Source organism: Leptonychotes weddellii, chromosome 2 (assembly GCF_054177405.1).
Source record: "Leptonychotes weddellii isolate Sample4059 chromosome 2, ASM5417740v2, whole genome shotgun sequence".
In the NCBI taxonomy this organism is placed as follows: Eukaryota; Metazoa; Chordata; class Mammalia; order Carnivora; family Phocidae; genus Leptonychotes; species Leptonychotes weddellii.
Genome location: NC_138370.1, coordinates 40,958,899 through 40,976,992, shown reverse-complemented (window position 1 = coordinate 40,976,992; position 18,094 = coordinate 40,958,899). Strand labels below are relative to the sequence as shown.

The following is an 18,094-nucleotide window of genomic DNA, read 5'->3' as shown; positions in this document are numbered from 1 at the left end:
TTGGTGTCTTTTTTTCCACAGGGCAGTGGCCAGCTTGAATACTCCCTTCATACCGGCAAATCCCAATGTGTCCCCAATGGAGAGGATCAAAGCCAATCCTGTTTTTGATTACCAGCTCTACTTCCAAGAACCAGTAAGCTGGGGACCCTGAGAGCAATGATCCCAGCAAGGTTTTTGTTCTTCTTTCCCCTTTGTCTCCCCTCCTCCCCATTGGCTTGATTTTCTCTCTGCCCTTTAATTTTCCATGGCATTAATCAGAAATGATTTTATACGTGGGCTCAGGTGAAACTGGCTCTGTAGCTCAGCTGGTCCTTCCCAGGTGATGACACATTGCTGTGGGTGTGTATTTGGGGTGGCGAGGGGAAGGGAGTGGGAGTGATGGTGCAGTGGATTCTCCTGTTTCTCCAAAATTATGGAGTGGGGTGGGGCTGAGTGCCGGTTTGGAGCCGCCCTCTCTCAGTTCTGTGGCTGAGAGGCTGGTGAAGCCCACTTCTGGTTGGGGACAGTTCCTGGGCTCTTGCTAGGGACCTGGCCCCTCACTTGCTGAGGAGTGTGGTTTGTGATTACAGGAGCACCAGAGCCTAAAAGACCTACACCAGGCCCCAAGTGTGCTTTGAGATATGTAGGAGGTTTCTGGGTATCACCTCATGTGCCACAAAGCCCAAGGTGCCCTTCAGAGATGCCCCTTGGATGCTGGGTTGACACCGGTGATGGGGTGTCACTGCCACCTTCAGGGGGATTCGCTGAGAGCAGCACTGTGAGTCAGCATCATCTGGCCTCATCTGTAGGGGGCACCTGCCACTCGTCCACTTGTGGACTCTGGACCCCAATGTCCAGCTACATCTGGGTAATTCCAGAGAGGATAAGAGATGTTTCCTTAGCACTCCCAAGAGAGAAGGATGGATTGAATTAATAAAGAACACAAGAACATCCCCCCCCTTCTCTCACCCAGACCTTGCCCTTGCTGCTCACAGGAGGTACCATCCCCAGCGAGGGTCACAACCACCCCAGTTACAATTTGCCAAGTAACTCTTCTCTAAGAACGATTTTAGGGGCGCCTGGTGGCTCAGTTGGTTGTCTGACTCTTAATTTTGGCTCAGGTCATGATCTTAGGGTTGTGAGATTGAGCTCCATGCTCAGCGGGGAGTCTGCTTGAGATTCTGCCTCTTCCTCTGCTCCTCCCCCCACCACTATCGAAAGTAAATAAATCTCTGGGCGCCTGGGTGGCTCAGTCATTAAGCATCTGCCTTCGGCTCAGGTCATGATCCCAGGGTCCTGGGGTTGAGCCCCGCATCGGGCTCCCTGCTCAGCAGGGAGTGTGCTTCTCTGTCTGCCCTTCCCCCCACTTGTGCTCACTCTCTCTCTCTGGCTCTCAAAAATAAATAAATAAATAAATAAATAAATCTTAAAAAAAAAAAAACAGCACACACACACACAGAACTATTTTAATTGATAAGCTGGTGCCTTGGAAGAGACACTTCCTTTTTTAAAGATTTTATTTATTTATTTATTTATTTATTTATTTGAGAGAGAGAGAGATCACCAGGGGAGTGGCAGAGGGAGAGGGACAAGCAGACTCCATGCTGAGCACAAAGCCCGACGCAGAGCTCGATCTCACAACCCTGAGATCGTGACCTGAGCCAAAACCAAGAGTCGGACGCTTAACTGACTGAGTCACCCAGGCGCCCCTGGAAGAGGAACTTTTTGATTCAGGCAAGACTCATTCAGTAAGACACCAGAAGGCCCCAGCAACATCATGAAATGATGCTCCATGTATCAGGTCCTCCACTGAGGCCAGGCCCTACTGTGCCCAGAGTGTGGGAAGTGGTGAGCTCCCTTCGGCTTGAATTAATCAACATGTCTTTAATTAGTTTGAAGTAGTCTTGAGCTTGAAGGATGGATTAGATGGTGTATTAGTCAGCTGGGGCTGCTGTAACACAGTACCAGAGCCTGGGGGGCATAAACAATAGAATTTATTATCTCATAGTTCTGGAGGCCAGAAGTCCGAGATCAGAGTGACTACATTGTTGGTTTCTTCTAAAGCCTTTCTCCTTGGTTTGTAGATGGCCCCCTTCTTGGTGTGTCCCCCCATGGCATTTCCTCTGTGCCTGTGTGTTTCTGTGTTCAAATTTCCTCTTCTTATAAGGACACCGGTCATAGTGGTTGAGGGTCTACTCTAAAGACCTCATTTTAATTACCTCTTTAAAGATCTCATCTCCAAATATCGTTACATTCTGAGGCCCTAGGGGTTAGGACTTCCTAGGAATTAGGAGGACACACAGTTCAGCCTGTAACAGGTGGGTAAGGGGGAAACAAACAGTGCCCCTGGTGAGAGAAATGGGAGGACAGGGACAGGATGAGGACAGTGAGGGGAAAGGGTAGGGACGATGAGAAGTGACCTCTTTGGAAGGCTTGGACAAGTGAGAGAAGAAGGAGGTAAGTGTCCCTGTGGTCTGGACACTAAGCCCTGGGCCTGTAGTTGATGTCAAAAGTAGTAGAGAAGAATCCTTGTAGGCTCATTGCCCGGTCAAAGATGGCCCCATGAAAATTCTTCCAGCTGGATTGGAAGTCAGAATCCCAATGTCAGGTGTGACGTACTGCCTGCCACCCTTTCCCAGGTGTTTGCTTCGGCCCTGTGCATCTCACACTGGAGAAGGCTCTGGTGGTGGGGAGAGAAACAAAGTCTTGGTGGCAGGTGTCTTGGTGGCAGCTGCCTTGGCCTTTGGGAATTGGGGAGGGAATAGGGCCCTACCCAAAACTGGGAAGCTGGTGTCTGGATTCCTCTCACCTCTTATCTGACCCTTTCTCAATCTCTGGCTCTGCTTGGCCCCCACCCTCCAAGAGCCCAACCCCCTCCCGCCGCCCTCTGTGCCCAGAGTACGCCCTTCCAGAGGAACCCCCCCCGCCGCCGCACCACCACAGACCTTTCCATCACCAGTACCCCATGCTTCATAGTTACTTCTCACCCTCTTCCCTCCACCCTCACCCAGCCCCCATGCCCCAGGTATGGGCAACAGGCCCTCCACACTCAAGCCCCAGCTGCCAGGCTGCACCATATGGGGGACGCAGAGCGCAAGGGAGGGCATGCGCTTTCATGCCCACTCCTTTCTCTTCCACCTTTCTTCCTTTTTCTTTCTCATCCCTTTGGATTCCCCATTCATAAGAACAGAGGTGCCCCTGATGGGGGGGAGGGGTTGAGCATTACAAATACGTTTAAATGTCAGAATGTTTTGACTGGTGTTTCTTAGGAATAATTAATATCCATGAATTCATCTAGCAAATGCTTCTGCATCTTCTCTTGTGTGCCAGTGTCAGGGCTGAGTAACAACATGTACGGATTGAAACAGTTCTTGGAGGGGGCGCCTGGGTGGCTCAGTCGTTAGCGTCTGCCTTCGGCTCAGGTCATGATCCCAGGGTCCTGCTCGGCGGGGAGCCTGCTTCTCCCTCTCGCACTCCCCCTGCTTGTGTTCCCTCTCTCGCTGTGTCTCTCTCTGTCACGTAAATAAGTAAAATCTTAAAAAAAAAATGACAACAACTTACTGAAACAGTTCGTGGAGAAGCAAGCAGGTGACACATACCTGGAGAATAAGGCAGCCATACAGGACCGGCCTGAAGACACAGCTTACTCTGGGAGCTCGTAAGAAAACACAGGTCACTCTTACCAGAGGAGAGACGTTCGAACTGGCCCTCGGAAGATGAATAATAGGATCTGTGTGGGTGACTAGGAGAGGGAAGGGCATTCTAGCCTGAGGGGACAAAGGGCTGGAAAACGCATACGAAACTTGCTTCACTCAGACAAGTTATTTATCTCCCATAAATATCATGGGACATAAGAGAGTTCCAAACAAAATACTCAGTGATCCTGAAGATGGGTTTCAGAAGGTCTGGAACATCTTGAAATTGCCTGCACAATGTACTGTATGCATGCATTTTCCCAGGGCAGGAGTTCCTTCCTCATTTCTATTACAACTGTGAGAATTCAGTACAAGCTAGGAGCAGTTGGAGCTGAGGGTCAGGACCTCAAAGAGCTTTAGTTAATGTGGGTTATGTCTACTGGTATTTATCATACTAGATACTGAATATTTAAAATATTTATTATTTCACTTAAAAAATAATAATAATGTGCCCATGTTAATGTAAATAACACATTTTTTTAGATAATATTTTCCTTCAAAAATTTAATGAGGGGGCACCTGGGTAGCTTAGTCAGTTAAGCGTCCAGCTCTTGGTTTCGGCTCAGGTCATGATCTCAGGGTTGTGAGATCAAGTCCCATGTCGGGCTCTGCGCTGAGCGTGGAGCCTGCTTGAGATTCTCTCTCTCCCTCTCCCCCAGGCATATTCTCTCTCTCCTTCTTTCTCTCTCAATAGGTAAGTAAATAAATAAAAAATAAAATAAAGTAAAATAAAATAAAAAAACGCCACGGGCCCAAAATGGCATCACTCAGGTGAAGGCCCCAAGTCAGTAAACCAACACTCAGTACCCAACCTGAGTGCAGTTTCAGCCCCACAAACATAACCTCTAGGCAGTCAACATGGGAATTTCCTGGTCAGCACAAGGAAATCACTGAGAGGACCCCTCCGTTCCCCTCAGAAGGGTGACCTTGCCTAAAACAATGGATTCTCTGCTGATCCATTTCCTCATTTCCACTCTTTCTCTACCCTTAAAAACCTTTCCTTTTCTGTAGCCCTTTGAGCGCCCTCTGCTGGCCAGACGGGATGCTGTCTGATTCATAAAGCCAAATAGATCTTCAAAACATACTTGGTTGAATTTTTGTTATTTAGCAACACACATAACATAAAATTTACCATCTGAACCATTTTTAAGAGTACAGTTCAGTGGCATTAATTACATTCGCTTTACCATAGCCATCACCACCATCCATCCCCAGAACTTTTTCATCATGCAGATCCAAAACTGTGCCCAATAAACACAAACTCCCCATTGCCTCTTTCCTCCAGCCCCTTGCACCCAGCATGCCACTTTCCGTCTCTGAATCCGACTACTCTAGGAACCTCATAGAAGTGGAGTCATACAGGATTTGTCTTTTTGGGTCTGGATTATTTCACTTTATACAACATCCTCAGGGCTATTCCATGTTGTAGCATGTGTCTGAATTTCCATCCTTTTTAGGACTGAATGATATTCCATTGTACGTGTAGACCATATTTGGTTTATCTGTCCATCCTTCCGTGGACACTGGGTTGTAGCTACTACTTTATTTTTTTTTTTTAAGATTATTTATCTATTTATTTGACAAAGGGAGAAGGAACACAAGCAGAGGGAGCGGCAGGGAGAGAGAGAAGCAGGCTCCTCACTGAGCAGAGAGGCTGATCGCAGGGCTTGATCCCAGGACCCTGGGATCATGACCTGAGCCGAAGGCAGACGCTTAATGGACTGAGCCACCCGGGCGCCCCGTAGCTACTACTTTTTTTTGAGCACGGTATGCCAAGTGGTTCTATTCACAAGCGCACTCTGGTGTTCTGTCTTTCAGCTGAGCAGACAGGGACTCTGGGGGGTTCACTCACTGGCCCAAGCCCAGGTTGACTGGGTTTGACCTAGCTTTGACTTCGAAGCCTACGTGCCTCCCCCTAAGCCCCGCTGGGAGGGAGCTTGGACTTTGTTGTGTGTGCTCATCCAAACAGGGTAGGAAGGAGCAAACCAAGATAAGCTCAAAGCCCCATGGACAAAAGTGACCTGAGGGGAAAGATGCTTATTAACTGTCCCCCCCAGCAGGGCAACGTTTTTTGGTTTCAAAGGTTATTATAGTCACTGTGGAAAAATCAGTACCCCTATTGTTATGTTGTAGCTGCTGGGTTTTAAATCGCAGGAAGAGTTTGGAGAACGGTTTTGTTCTAAAAAAAAAAAAAAAAAGGAACAAAGCCTCTTGGTAGGGAAATGTTAAATATTCAAATGAGTAAAGGCGTGGTGGGGGGTGTGGGTCTGGGTAGAATTCAGCTGCTGAGGCTGGTCTGGATGGGCACAGAGCTGGGGCTCAAGGAGAAACCATGCACAGGGGTCCTGCCAGCATGTCTGCTCCTCACTCAGCAACAGGGAAGTCCCTTCCTACCTTGGGCCCGCAGTTTCCTCCGCTACAAGAGGGTGGTCTAGTTGGATGGTTTTCAAATAGGTAACTGCTTCAAACTGCAGCCGAATTCAGGCCAGTAAATAAAGCATAACGTGGAGAGCACCTGTTTCATTCAGGGGTGGGTGCTGGAACCCCCTCCCTCCTGCCTCTTTCCTTCCAAACTTGCCCCCACCATGCCCCAGCCAGGAGGAGTCACCATGAGCGCTCAAGGTCACCGTGGATGCATTCAGCCTGAAAAAGGCTCCAGACTGGGCCCCGGTGGCCGTCCCTCCCACCTCTCGTTCACATTTGCTGAGCCGGACAGGGTGTGGCTTAGGTAAACCCCGAGTTTAGATTCAGTTCCTCTAGCTCTTTGAACCCTGAGCCAATGTGTTTACTGTCTTGTCCTGCAAATTTGCCAAGTCTGGTGGAAACTAAAATTAAAAGGCGCGTGTGTGGTTTTTTTTGTTCTCAGTGAAGAGATGACAGGCTTTGCATTTGTATAGTAAGAAAGAGGAGGAGGCAGCTCCGGGCAGCAAAGACATTTTAAGAATCGGCTGGGTAATTTGAACGTGACAAGTTCCATGTTTTAATTCTTAAGATTCTTCACGTCCTTGCTTAGCCTGGGGATATTTCATAGTCCCTCTGCCCCAGAAATCAGAACATGGTTAGTGCATGCCCTCTTCCTGCTGCCAACACTGGACCCTCTTTACTCCTCCTTAATAGTATACGTGTATTTTTATTTTTTGGAAGAAGGGTGTGGGGCATGCACCTGTGTGTGTGGTGTGGGTGTCTGGAACCGTACAGCTGCTGTAGGCTGTATATACCAGAGCAAGCCAAAGCCCACTTTTTAGTATTTAACCAGCTGAGAAACTAGATAATAGAGAGCAAATGTGGAGAAAGGAAATTATAGGTAGCAGTCAAGAAGGGCACCCCGACATCCACAAACGATTTTCCTCCTTCTCCTTCACGGTGTTCAGAGTCTCCCTTCATCCCCGGAACACCCACAGTAATGCCCCCCCATCCTGTCCCCCATCAGGCACCAGGCTACGGGGACAGCTGGTGACTTGTTACTGCCCGTATTTTGTAGATGATTTATGCTTGGTACTTTAAAAAAAAAAAAGTACTGAGTTGTATAAAATAAAAAGTTGGCTCCGCTTTCCCTCATCTAGAAGTAGCTACTATGAATAGTTTAGTGAGTATTTCCCAGACGGTTTTTTAAAAGATGCTTTTAAGTGTGGCGGGGCGGGGGGCATGCGTATGTGCATATGAGCGTACATGTGATTTTTATAGAACTGGAATCATGCTGCTTTTTCATTTACTAGAGCGCGGACAGATTTTCCTGCCAATACATGTATATTTACCTCATCCGTCGCAACGGCTGCTTGATGCTCCAGAATACAGGTGGACCATCATTTATTTAGCCAGGCTGCCCGAGCTCCTGCTTTGATGGACTTGCCCCTTGCTGTCTCCACTGTCTCGGCAATGAAACCACAGACCCAATTAAGTGCATCTTCTGAGGCAGAGACCTGTTGTACATCTTGGAAGGAGCAAAAGGGGAGATGAGAGAGGAGAAATCCCACTGGGTATGGACGCGGGAGGAGGATGTCTCTGGGAGGAGGTCTGAGTTCTAGAAGATGCTGCTATGCCCTCCCAGCTGTAGGAACCTCCCTGGCAGATGAGGTGATTGAGAGCTCCTCCCCTGTCAGCACTCTGGGTGAAGAGTGGGGACAGAACTTGGTCTCCTTCATTGTATGCGACATATCTGGGGTTCCTCGAACAGTGAGTGAAACACGTGCCTGGGGAGGAAGCTGGGCTGGGGGCAAGATCCCGCGCCCTGTGCTCAGCACACCTGTCATCCTGCTGGAGGGGGGGCAGGTGCCCGGGCCCTCTGAACCCGAGTCCCTTTACATAGGCCCTAGTCCCTTTCCCTCTTCACCCACCCTCCCAATCACGAGATTTCCTGAAGTGGTGTATTATTTTTCTAGGGCTTCTGTAACAAACTACCACACCCTTGGTGGCTTGAAACAACAGAAATTTATGCTCTTACAGTTCTGGAAGCTAAATTCCGAAATCAGGTTGTTAGCAGGTTTGGTTTCTTCTGGGGGGCCTGAGGGGGGAATCCATTCCATGCCTGTCTCCTAGCTTCTGGTGGCACCGGAAACCCTCGGCACTCCTTGATTTGTAATCTGTCACTCATCCGAGATCCTGATGGTCTCATCCACACAGACTCCATTGCCGTACAAGGTCACATTCACGGGTACTGGGTATTAGATCCTTGGACATGCCTTTTTGGGGACCACTCCTCAACCCACTACAGTGGCATGTGGTAACACTGGGGTATGAATAAAAATGTATCTCACCAAAAACTACATTTCCTTCATTGGTTCTTCAGGTCAATTTTAGGGATCAGATTGAGGAGTGTGACAAGATATCCACACAGACATGTTTATCCAGCAGTGGGAAATAGGTCTCAGGAGTAAGGACAAAGCGAAGGATACTAATCTGGAAGGCACAGAAAGCAAGGAGAAGAGAATTAGAAGTTTCCTCATAGCTATGAGCTTCTGTGGTTTCAAGTTTAAAATAGAGAAAGGGAGGAGGCCGAGGTGGTTAGTTGGAAAGGCCAAGAAATTCTGATGAATTCTCCCAGGTGTGGGTTTCCTTACACTTCTAGTCATTCACACTGTAAGAAGTCTCCCTTAAACAACCTCCGAGTACTCTTGACACAAAGCTCCAGGATTCATGGAATTCCAGAGGCTTTGTTCTAGGAGCTTCTTTTTGAACCCAGAGCTGTCTTCAGTTTGCCTGCCCCCTGATAGCTTTGGGTCATAAGACAGCGGACTCTACCATTTGTCTCTGTTCTGTAGGTTACTGCTCAGCCCCGCCGCAAGCTGGGGCGAATATGAGCTCGTGGTGGAGAGCAGAAAAATAAAAGCCACAATCATTTAGAAGGCATGCTCACCAAAGTCTTTCTCTCCTATTCTGGCCTCCTTTTTTCCTCACTTCCCTTTCTCCTTCCTACCCACCTGGGACCTCCTATTACCATGCTATGACCATGGGAACAAAAATATGAATAAGATACAGTGTGTGTCCGTAAGAGACTCACAGGCTGGTGAGGGGACCAGATCCCAAAATAGACATTTCTGGTGCAGTCCAGTAACTTTAAAGATGGGGATACTATTAGTGATAATAATTACCATTTATTGGCGTTTCAGAAATAGGCATTATCATTATCTTGTAGAATCCTTACAAAACTCCCATTTTATAGATGAGGAAATTGAGGCTTCGAAATATTAAGTTGCCCAGTTAAGTATCAGGACAAGGACTTGCAGTCTTGTTTGCTGGATTCCAAAGTCCATGCCCTAAGGGCTCCACTCAGGAGCACAGAGGGTGGAGCCCCTCCCTCGGGGCAGGCAGGAAGCTTGTCATTGGTCTGTGGGACTTAAAAATGTGGTATCACCTTTAAAACTTACAGATCCAGATGATACCAGCAGGGCACATGACCAGAGTACAAATGTTATCATCTTCTCCCCTTTCTGGCCCTCACCTTTGTCCTCGTTCTCCCTGTTGATCTGATCTACTTTCATGTGGGTGGACAGACTTATTTACCTTTTTGATCCCTTTGATCCCTTTGATTTTTTACTGACCGATTTGGCATCCATCTGCTCTTCTAAGGACGATTTGCGGGTCAAAGCCCTGTCCAGACCTCTGCGCCTGTGGAGACTCCTCCTGACCCTGGGCTCGTGAACAGCAGCGGTTTCTGGGATGAGGACGGCTCCCAGTAAATAAAAGCGATGACCCATATGACAGGCAGGGCTGACCGAGGCTTTTATCGATCACTTAAAATATACTTCCTTCCATGGCTTTTTTCTTGCTGTGGCGTTTGATCGCAGAGCAGAAGGTCATGACCGCATCTCCATCATAATTGAATCTGACAAATGGGAGGGGGGTTGTAATGAACACTTCGGCATTGCTCGCATCAGAAAATCTCAAACTGCAGACCCAGCGCTGCGGAAGATAAGTGTTTCCTTTCGTGCCTGCTGCCTTCTCATAGATCCAGAGCCCTCACCATGTCGATGTGCAGAACAAACGAAGTGCTGTATCGCGGGGCTTCTTAATGTGTGCAGGGCAGAGAGGGCCGCGGGTCACTAGAACGCTTTAGAGACTTGGCCTATAGCACCGTCCTCTCTGAGAACATGAAGGGGAGGAGAGGAACCAACATACAGGTTCAGCCCCTGCTGGTCCTACGACCAGTCACAGATGCTCCCAAGTGGATGCTTCCCTGCCCTCAGGGTGGCCTGAGGGGGCCACGCTAAAGCACTATGGGATCCAACAAGAATACAGTTATTTTATTGGGATGGCTGAAGGCAGGACTCTGTGGACAAGGCAGTTTTGGGGACAGGTGTTGAAGGTTCTTTGAAGGCCACACTAAGGGAACTAGGTGTCGTTTTTTTTTTTTTTTTAAGATTTACTTATTTTAGAGAGTATGGGGGGAGAGGGAGAGAATCTCAAGCAGACCCCCCACCCCCGCTGAGTGCAATGGGGGCTCAATCTCAGGACCCTGAGGTCATGACCTGAGCCAAACCCAAGAGTCTGAAGCTTAACCGACTGCACCCTCCAGGTGCCCTGGGAGCTAGCTGTTCTTGATGGAAGTTCCAGTCTGCTAAATCAGGGAGCTGGGAAAGTAAGGGTGCCCACTCAGAAAACATTCTGTGGTCCATTTCAGCTGGTGTCTGGGCACGTTCAGGTGAGCCCCTGGAAAGCAGGAGAAAGAAGTAGATTGGCACTGGGTTATAGACTGAATGTGTCCTCCCCAAGTCACATATTGAAATCCTGATCCTCACTGTGAGGGTGTCAGGAGATGGGACCTTTGGGGGGCATTAGGTCATGAGGGTAGTGCCCTCGTGAATGGGAGGAGCGTCCTCTCCAGAGGAGAGCTCCCTCGCCCCTTCTGGCATGTGAGGGCATGGTCAGAAGACAGGGAGTCTGCAGGCTCCTTGATCTCAGCCTTCCTAGCCTCCAGCCTGAGAAATGAATGTCTGTTTACAAGCTCCCAGGTGTATAGGATTCCGTTCCGGCAGCCGGAACGGACTAAAACACCGGCATACTCTTTCTCAGATCCTGCCATAGCACTGGTCTCCTCGGGACTGTGTTGGGGAAGGATCTTGATTCTTTCCGAGCAGTTGCCCTGGGGTGGGGGTGGGGGGGGTCTCTGCCTCGGGGACAGCTATCTTTCTTTGCACAGGTTTTATAACAGCTTTCAGGTCCAAGGGCGTTCAATTTCCAGAAAAGAAAGACTGGGTTAAAATGTTCTTTTATGCCCTAAAAAATCACGTCCCGGGAGACTAGCCAGTAGATTAGCTCCACTGATGAATCTCGAAGCCCCTTGCCACCCCGTTTTAGTGTCTGTATGTGCTCCTAGATGGAGGATTTGGGTAAGAAGAAGGGGAGGTGGGGAGCTGAGGAATCCAGACCCTGAGTTTCCAGCAAGAGAAGGGGCCCAGTATCTATGGAACAGATGAAGCAAGTTCCAGTCAGAGACCTGGAAATGACCAAAGAACCATGTGTTAGGTTAGGCATCATGTGTAACAACGCTCCCATGAGCGGGGAGACCTGGTAATCTGTCACCACAAAGGATATGGGTCCCAGCTCTTCCCAAGGCAGCCTTGCTGCCCTGACCTTTGGGAGACAATCCATGGGCATGGAATAATAATTGGTCTATAATAATTTAGGCCCAACTCAAAGAGGTTGGGTTTGAAGTTACCAAAGCAAAAGGAGATGCGTGAACGGAACAACTTTTGGCTTTTCCACTTGGCTTCTCGGAATCCTTGGAACCGTTCCCTCACCAGCAACTACTCCTGTCGAGCCCTCCCCCAGTCCCTTAAAGGGCTTATTACAAGTAAGACATACTCACTGTAGGAATTTTGAAAAACAGAAGAAAGCAACAACCATAAACCCACTTCCCGGGGGGGACCGCTGTTAGCATCTTGTGTTTTATTTGAAGCTTTTAAAACATGTGTTTCAACGGAAAATCCAAACTAATGCACTTCTAATGAAACGTGGGCTGGATGGGACAGAGGTTGGGAGCTTCCGGCTTTTGGTCAGATCGGGGAGGGCTCTGGTTCCCCAGATTTCTGCAGAGTCCTTCCTTTTGCTTTCTTGATTTGTTTTAGGGAGTGGCTGAGGCCGAACTGGAACAGAACCTGAGTCGGACTTTCAAAAGCTTCTTCAGAGCAAGTGATGACATGGTGAGTGTTGCAGGGGGTGGGAAGGCTGGGGGGGGGGGGGGAGGTGGCGGGGACGGGAGGGGAGGAATGGGGAGCTGCAGAGGTTCGAAGGCCTCTGGAAGGCTTCCCTGGGAGGGAAGGGTCCTGGGGTGTGGCAGGGTCTGGAAATGAACAACGTGGCCTTCTTTTCTTTGACTTCTGTAGTCAGGGTCATCGAGGTCCTCACTCGACCGCTCCCCTTGCCATGGGGAAAGGTTACACATCCTCCCTGTCCCACACCAATAGGGCTTTGGGATGAAGATCAGAGAAGGATTATAAAGGATTTTAATAGCAACAGTTGAGAAGTTGTGCTGTGACTGCTGCTACCATTTTCACACGCAGAATTGTTCATCCAAGTCCTAAATCAGTTGGTACCACTAACCCTTGTCTTGAAAAGGAGCCTAGAACACTTTTAACTCCATAACCCCAGCCAGCTGTCTTTTTTTTTTTTTAAGATTTTATTTATTTATTTGAGAGGGAGGGAGAGCACAGAGAGGGAGAGAGAGGGAGAAGCAGACTCCCCACTGAGCAGGGAGCCCGATGTGGGACTAGATCCCAGGACCCTGGGATCATGACCTGAGCCAAAGGCAGATGCTTAACCGACTGAGCCACCCAGGTGCCCCACCCCCACCCCAGCCCGCTGTCTTGTGTGTGGGTCGTCCTGTCACTCCCGTGTTTGCCAGCGCCTTTGCTGGTCACCCCTGGCATTTCGCTTTCCGTTTCGTGCAATTTCTTCCTCCCCGAAGTACCTTCTTAGGTAGTTCTCTCCCTAAGAGTCTGTTAATAATAAACTTATAATTTTGGGCCTGAGAATATTTTTATTTTGATCTTCAGTCCTGTAGACTAGTTCATCCAAGGATGGAATTCTAGGTAGAAGCTTCTGTCATTGCTTCTTAAAAATCAGCCCGAGGTCTGCCCTCCTCCTTTCTGTAGTGATGTCTAATCGGCAGTTCAATACATCTTCGAAGTTTTCTTTTTAATTTCCACAAACAGGGTTTTTGTTTATGTATGAAAGTTGTATTTGGCTCTTTTTCAAATCGTTCTAATCTTTTGTGAGAGAGTCTTGTTGTATTCTTGTGTTCTAGTTCCTTCTTTTATGTCTTTAATCATGTTAAGCATACTTATTTTTTTCATTCTCTCTCTCTCTTTCTCTGAAAGTCCTATTATTTGATATTGTTGAAGACTCTGATTTTACTGTTTGCTGTGTTTGCTGTCTCTTGCAAAGGGGCCTGTGTGTGTGCGTGAAGGGTGTGGGGGTGTGGCGGAGTATTCTGAAATTTTGCTTTGTGAGCTCATCTTCAGCAGCCCTGAAACTGCACCAATCTGCTTCCGCTGGGCTTGAGAAAAAATCCTCCTGTGCTTTAGCATTTGCTGCCTCTGCCAGGCATCCCGGGGGCATTACCAGCCCAGGCCCACTTTTCTTGTTGTTGTTTACCTCACACCTTGGGGGTTTCCAGGTCCTGTAGATAGAGTAGGTTTGAACCTGACCACCTATGAAGGCAGGCTTATAGCTATGAGTTCCTAGGGGAGCTTTTGTGGTTTCCTCTTCGTACCAAACTGAAATGGAACAAGTCCTTTGACATTGCTCCACGTGAGGGGTGGATTTTTTTCCAGCCCACCCTTTCGCCGAGGACTGCAGATTTCCTGGGTGTGCAGTAGAGGGGTGGAGAGTATCTCCTGTTTAACTTCCCACCCGCCATTGGTCTAAGGTCTCATCTCTTGTTCCCATGGGTTGTGTCAACCCAAGTTCTTACATGACCAAGGCCTGCAAGCACCCAGGAGCAGCCTTGGTACAGAGCTTTGGTTGTTAACCACCTCGGCTCTGACCCCCGAAGATGTCTCTAGCTCTCTTGGGAGTTGAGCATGTTTGTGTGACCTGATGGCACTCGTAGGCCTTTGGTTGTGACAGGGTTTACACATGACCTGTTTCAACGTTTTTCCTTTACTTCATCCATGACGAACTTTCTAACCTTCCTTTTCCTTACAGGCTTTTCTCAGCGTGAGCCGAGTCCGTGAAATGGGTAAGAGAGATTTTTAGGAGGTGGGGGGGCAGGAGGCTCATGGCAAGAATCAGATGAAGGTTAAACAAGTGTCCATCTGACTGCTCTGAGCAGAAGCATTCTCCCCACCCCCCCGCACCCCCCGCTCCAGCTCTGAACTGTGACTTAACACAGGCCCCCACTGGTGAATAGCGCTCACCTTAGCCTTGGGCTGACCACACGGCCTTGGTTCCTGCCGCCCCAGGGAACTTTGGGTCCACGATCTTAAACCATAAGAGCTTAGAGGAATCTTAGAGCTCATCAGGGCAATCCCACCCTCTGCTGATAAGGACCAAGACCTGAGATAGGGACTGACCTTTGCAGGATCACCTGGTGCACACGGAGCCCAAGTCAGCTAGACCCCAAGCCAGAACTCCTCTGGTCATGATCCACTGGCCTTTCCTCTATCCCTATCTTGCTTTCCCGTCATTTCCAGTTCCTCCACATGAAGACCATCCTTGTTCTCCCTCCTGGGTTGGATGTAAGTGCAGAGTCGAAGCCGAGAGCAGTTAGGAGCTCATCCCCATGGTGCCCAGATCCAGCACTGCTCCCACAGAAACTTGCTTTTGCCCCCACACGGTGACCTTGCCAGCATGCACTCGTATTAATAAAGACGATCGCTACCTCTTGTTTGAGCACCTACTGTGTGCATCAAACACGGGCCTGGCCCCCTGGAGATCTATTCTTTATCATCCTCATGACAGCCTTTAAAATCCCATTGTTACCACTATTCTACAGTTGAGGAAAATGGATCTCGGAAGAGTTAAGGTATTTGTTCAAAGGGGCGAGGCTGGTCTTAAACTCCTCCTACGCTAAAGGCCATACTCCTCTCACTGGTCAAGAACGCCTTCTCCCTCCTTCCCTCCCTCTCTCCCTCCCTCCCTGTCACGCAGTCACTTGTTCATTCTTTCATTCCCCGAGCATGTGGAGCCCACGCTTGATGGGAGGCAGGGGCGGATAGCTAGATGCACAAAGCACAGCTGCTGCCTTAGGGTGGCAGACAGCAGTGGTCACGGGAGGAGAGCAGGGGGGGGCTCTTACAGAGGTGCTGAGTGAGCCAGGAGCCCCACGCCGGGTCAGGGAGGCGCCCTGATCACATACCCCGTTGATACATCTCACAAAAGTCTGCATCACCCAGTTCCTATGCTTCTGAGGCTTCAAGAGCCTGAAAATGGTGAGTCAGCCCTGTTCAAGCGCCAGTGTTACTAGCCCTTGTGGCTGTCCCCTGTGACATAGCAGCGGTCCCCAGGCTGCCCATTGTCATCGCAAGGTGGCCGCCAAGGGGACTGGGGACTGTCAGGACACAGGGTACACCTCTGAGGACAAGATAGGATGCCACAGTGTGCAGAGGATCATGAGCATCAGAAGGCAACAGAATGCGTGCTCCCTGTCCTGGATTTTCCTCCAGCCTAAGAGAAAAATCAGAGCACACACTTCTGAAAATTCTGAGAATCAGTGGAGGTATCTAAAGAGGGACGTTATTAGTTAGGCCATTTAGAAAAGGTTTAGTGGTGGGGGAGAGGGTAGCTGGAGGGCTGGTGGGACCTGGTAAACAGTAAATAGTGTCATCCTGGAATTACATCGTGAGTTTTTGAGGAAAGGGATATGGTTTGTCCCAAAGTTCATCCTGGAAGGGGAAGTCTGCGTGTGTGATATCACTGGGTTCCAGAACGACAGCGAGGGCACAGATGTGCAGCTCGAGAGGAGATGGGCTCGTTGTGGAGAGAAAAAGAGAATGAATGAAGGAACACGAGACCCTTCCCTGTGAGTTCAGATGTGACAGGAGAGGCAGTTCGGTGCCCAGCCTCAGTTGGGAACACGCCGGAGTTAGGACTCGGGTGCCTGGCCCCGGGCTGGGAGCAAACAAGTGGCTGTTTGCAGGAGGACTCTTAGTGAGGGCCCCAGAAGAGCCCAGCCTCAGCAGCATCGTCACCGAGGAGGACATCCGGGTCTATGTGTGGCAGTTCCAGAAGTCCGGTTTCAGGTAAAGACAACAGTGCCCCAAACACAGTAGAGAGCCCATCGGCCAAGAGGGGCTCTTCTGCTCTCAGGGTACAGGGTGAGGCCTGGCTGTCCCTCCTGTGAATGTGTGGCCAGCTTCTGCTTGAACACCTCCGGTGTCAGGAGGCTCACTCCTGAAGATACTCGGCCTGCTCTAGTGTAGGATAACTCAGCTTGCTTCCCCTTATGCTGATAGGCCCCCTCAGAACAGATGGTTAAAAACATTTTTTCAGTCATAACCCCTGAGAGGACCAGAGGACAGCTCTGGGTTCTTTCTTCAGAAAAACACAAAGCCTACCTAAACTCAGAAGTTGCATGTATCTTCAGAGGAGGGTTATTGACCTCTCTTGTTCTTGGTGTTTGTTGGTTGGTTGGTTTGTATTGAGGATTGGGAGAGTGTTCAGGTCCGGGCCTGGCTGTCCTTACCCGTCCAGAGAGGCCTTTTTGAGCCCCCTCCCTATATCCCATTGGAAAGGGTGCGTCCGCACCATATCCACCTCACAAAGTCCCTCTTCAGTAGGTTCCGGGGCTGGGGAGTGGTTTCTAGATGGTGAGGGAACGAAACAAAGCTCCCCATTATCTAACACGACAGCCCTCAGAGAACATGGCGAGCCCTTGTAGGGCCAGCTTCTGTGTGTTTTGGGAAGCTCCCTTCAGAGGCTGTCTCGGCCGAGCCCTGAATGCCTGCACTAGGCCTCGCTCCTTAAAGCCTAGCAGGTGTGTTGGGCAACCAGATGGGAACCCTGGGCTCTGTTCCCTTCCCCTCCTGCAGCAACCTCTGCTCCCACTGGGAAGACTGGCTCTGCACGGAGCTGGCTCCCTGGGAGGTCTGCAGCAGAGTCCTCTACTAAGCTTTCTTGTTTTTGTTCCCTGATCTTCCCCACCCCCAGAGGTCCCCTAAACTGGTATCGAAACATGGAGCTGAACTGGCAGTGGGGCTGCAAAGCTGTGGGATGGAAGGTGAGTGCTGGTTCAGTGTGGTTCAGTGTGGTTGCGCTCCCCTATGAGCCCCTCTCGGGGCTTCTCATTGGCCCAGTGAATCTGCCCTTGGGTCAGAGCTGGGGTAGGGGGGATGGGCGGGCCAGTCTGACTTGCCGTCTTTCTCCTTTCTGTCCTTTCCTTCCACTCAAGGGGGTCCTCGAGGACTTTTGCTGATGCTTTCCTTGGAATGGTTGAGGGTGGCATTGGGGCAGGACAGGGGTCTGGCCAGGTCACCGCAGCGCTGCCGTGGAAGGCCCCAGGTCTCCTGACCGTGCTCCAGGTCAGGGCCACAGAAAGTCCAGGATGACTCCCAAAGCGGAGGAGGATCATGGAGCCCCCATTTCACAGAGCAGCGTGAGGTGCCCTCAGAGAGACAGGCTTTAGCCCTGGCTGTGTCACCTCACCCAAGTCAACCTGAGTCTCAGTGTCCTCGTTTGCCAAGCAGAAGATGCGTTTCCAGTCTCTGGGTCTGCAAAAGGAATAGAGGTAGGCCCCGCTTTTTGAAAGTTCGCTTTTACGGAAGACCTACCTTAGTAGCGGGTTTTCGCGAACCGAAAGAAAGCCAAAGAGGATTTTTGCTTTTAGAAAAAAAAGCAAAAAGCAGAAATAGCATTCAGCATTTCTTTTGCAGTGAGGCATTATAGAGGCGGTTCACAAGCCAGAGGGGTCCTGCCAAGCCCCTTCCCAGGAACTCCCCTCAGCATCTCCACATCAAGCTGCTGTAGCTTTGAACCCTGTCTCT

The 18,094-nt window shown here is 49.7% G+C and overlaps 1 protein-coding gene across 4 annotated transcripts in view; it reads left to right on the top strand.

Annotated features, from left to right (window-relative positions):
* Positions 1–17,541, top strand: part of EPHX2 (epoxide hydrolase 2) — a 64,551-nt gene extending 47,010 nt beyond the window's left edge. For all 4 annotated transcript variants that reach the window (XM_081810464.1, XM_081810459.1, XM_081810455.1 and 1 more), the window contains 5 exons: positions 22–133; positions 12,239–12,313; positions 14,319–14,352; positions 16,252–16,354; positions 17,262–17,541. In XM_081810464.1, the coding sequence (XP_081666590.1) occupies positions 22–133; positions 12,239–12,313; positions 14,319–14,352; positions 16,252–16,354; positions 17,262–17,526 (589 nt within the window). In that variant the 3' untranslated portion in view covers positions 17,527–17,541. The remainder of the gene's footprint in view (positions 1–21; positions 134–12,238; positions 12,314–14,318; positions 14,353–16,251; positions 16,355–17,261) is intronic.
* Positions 17,542–18,094: the final 553 nt, after the last annotated feature.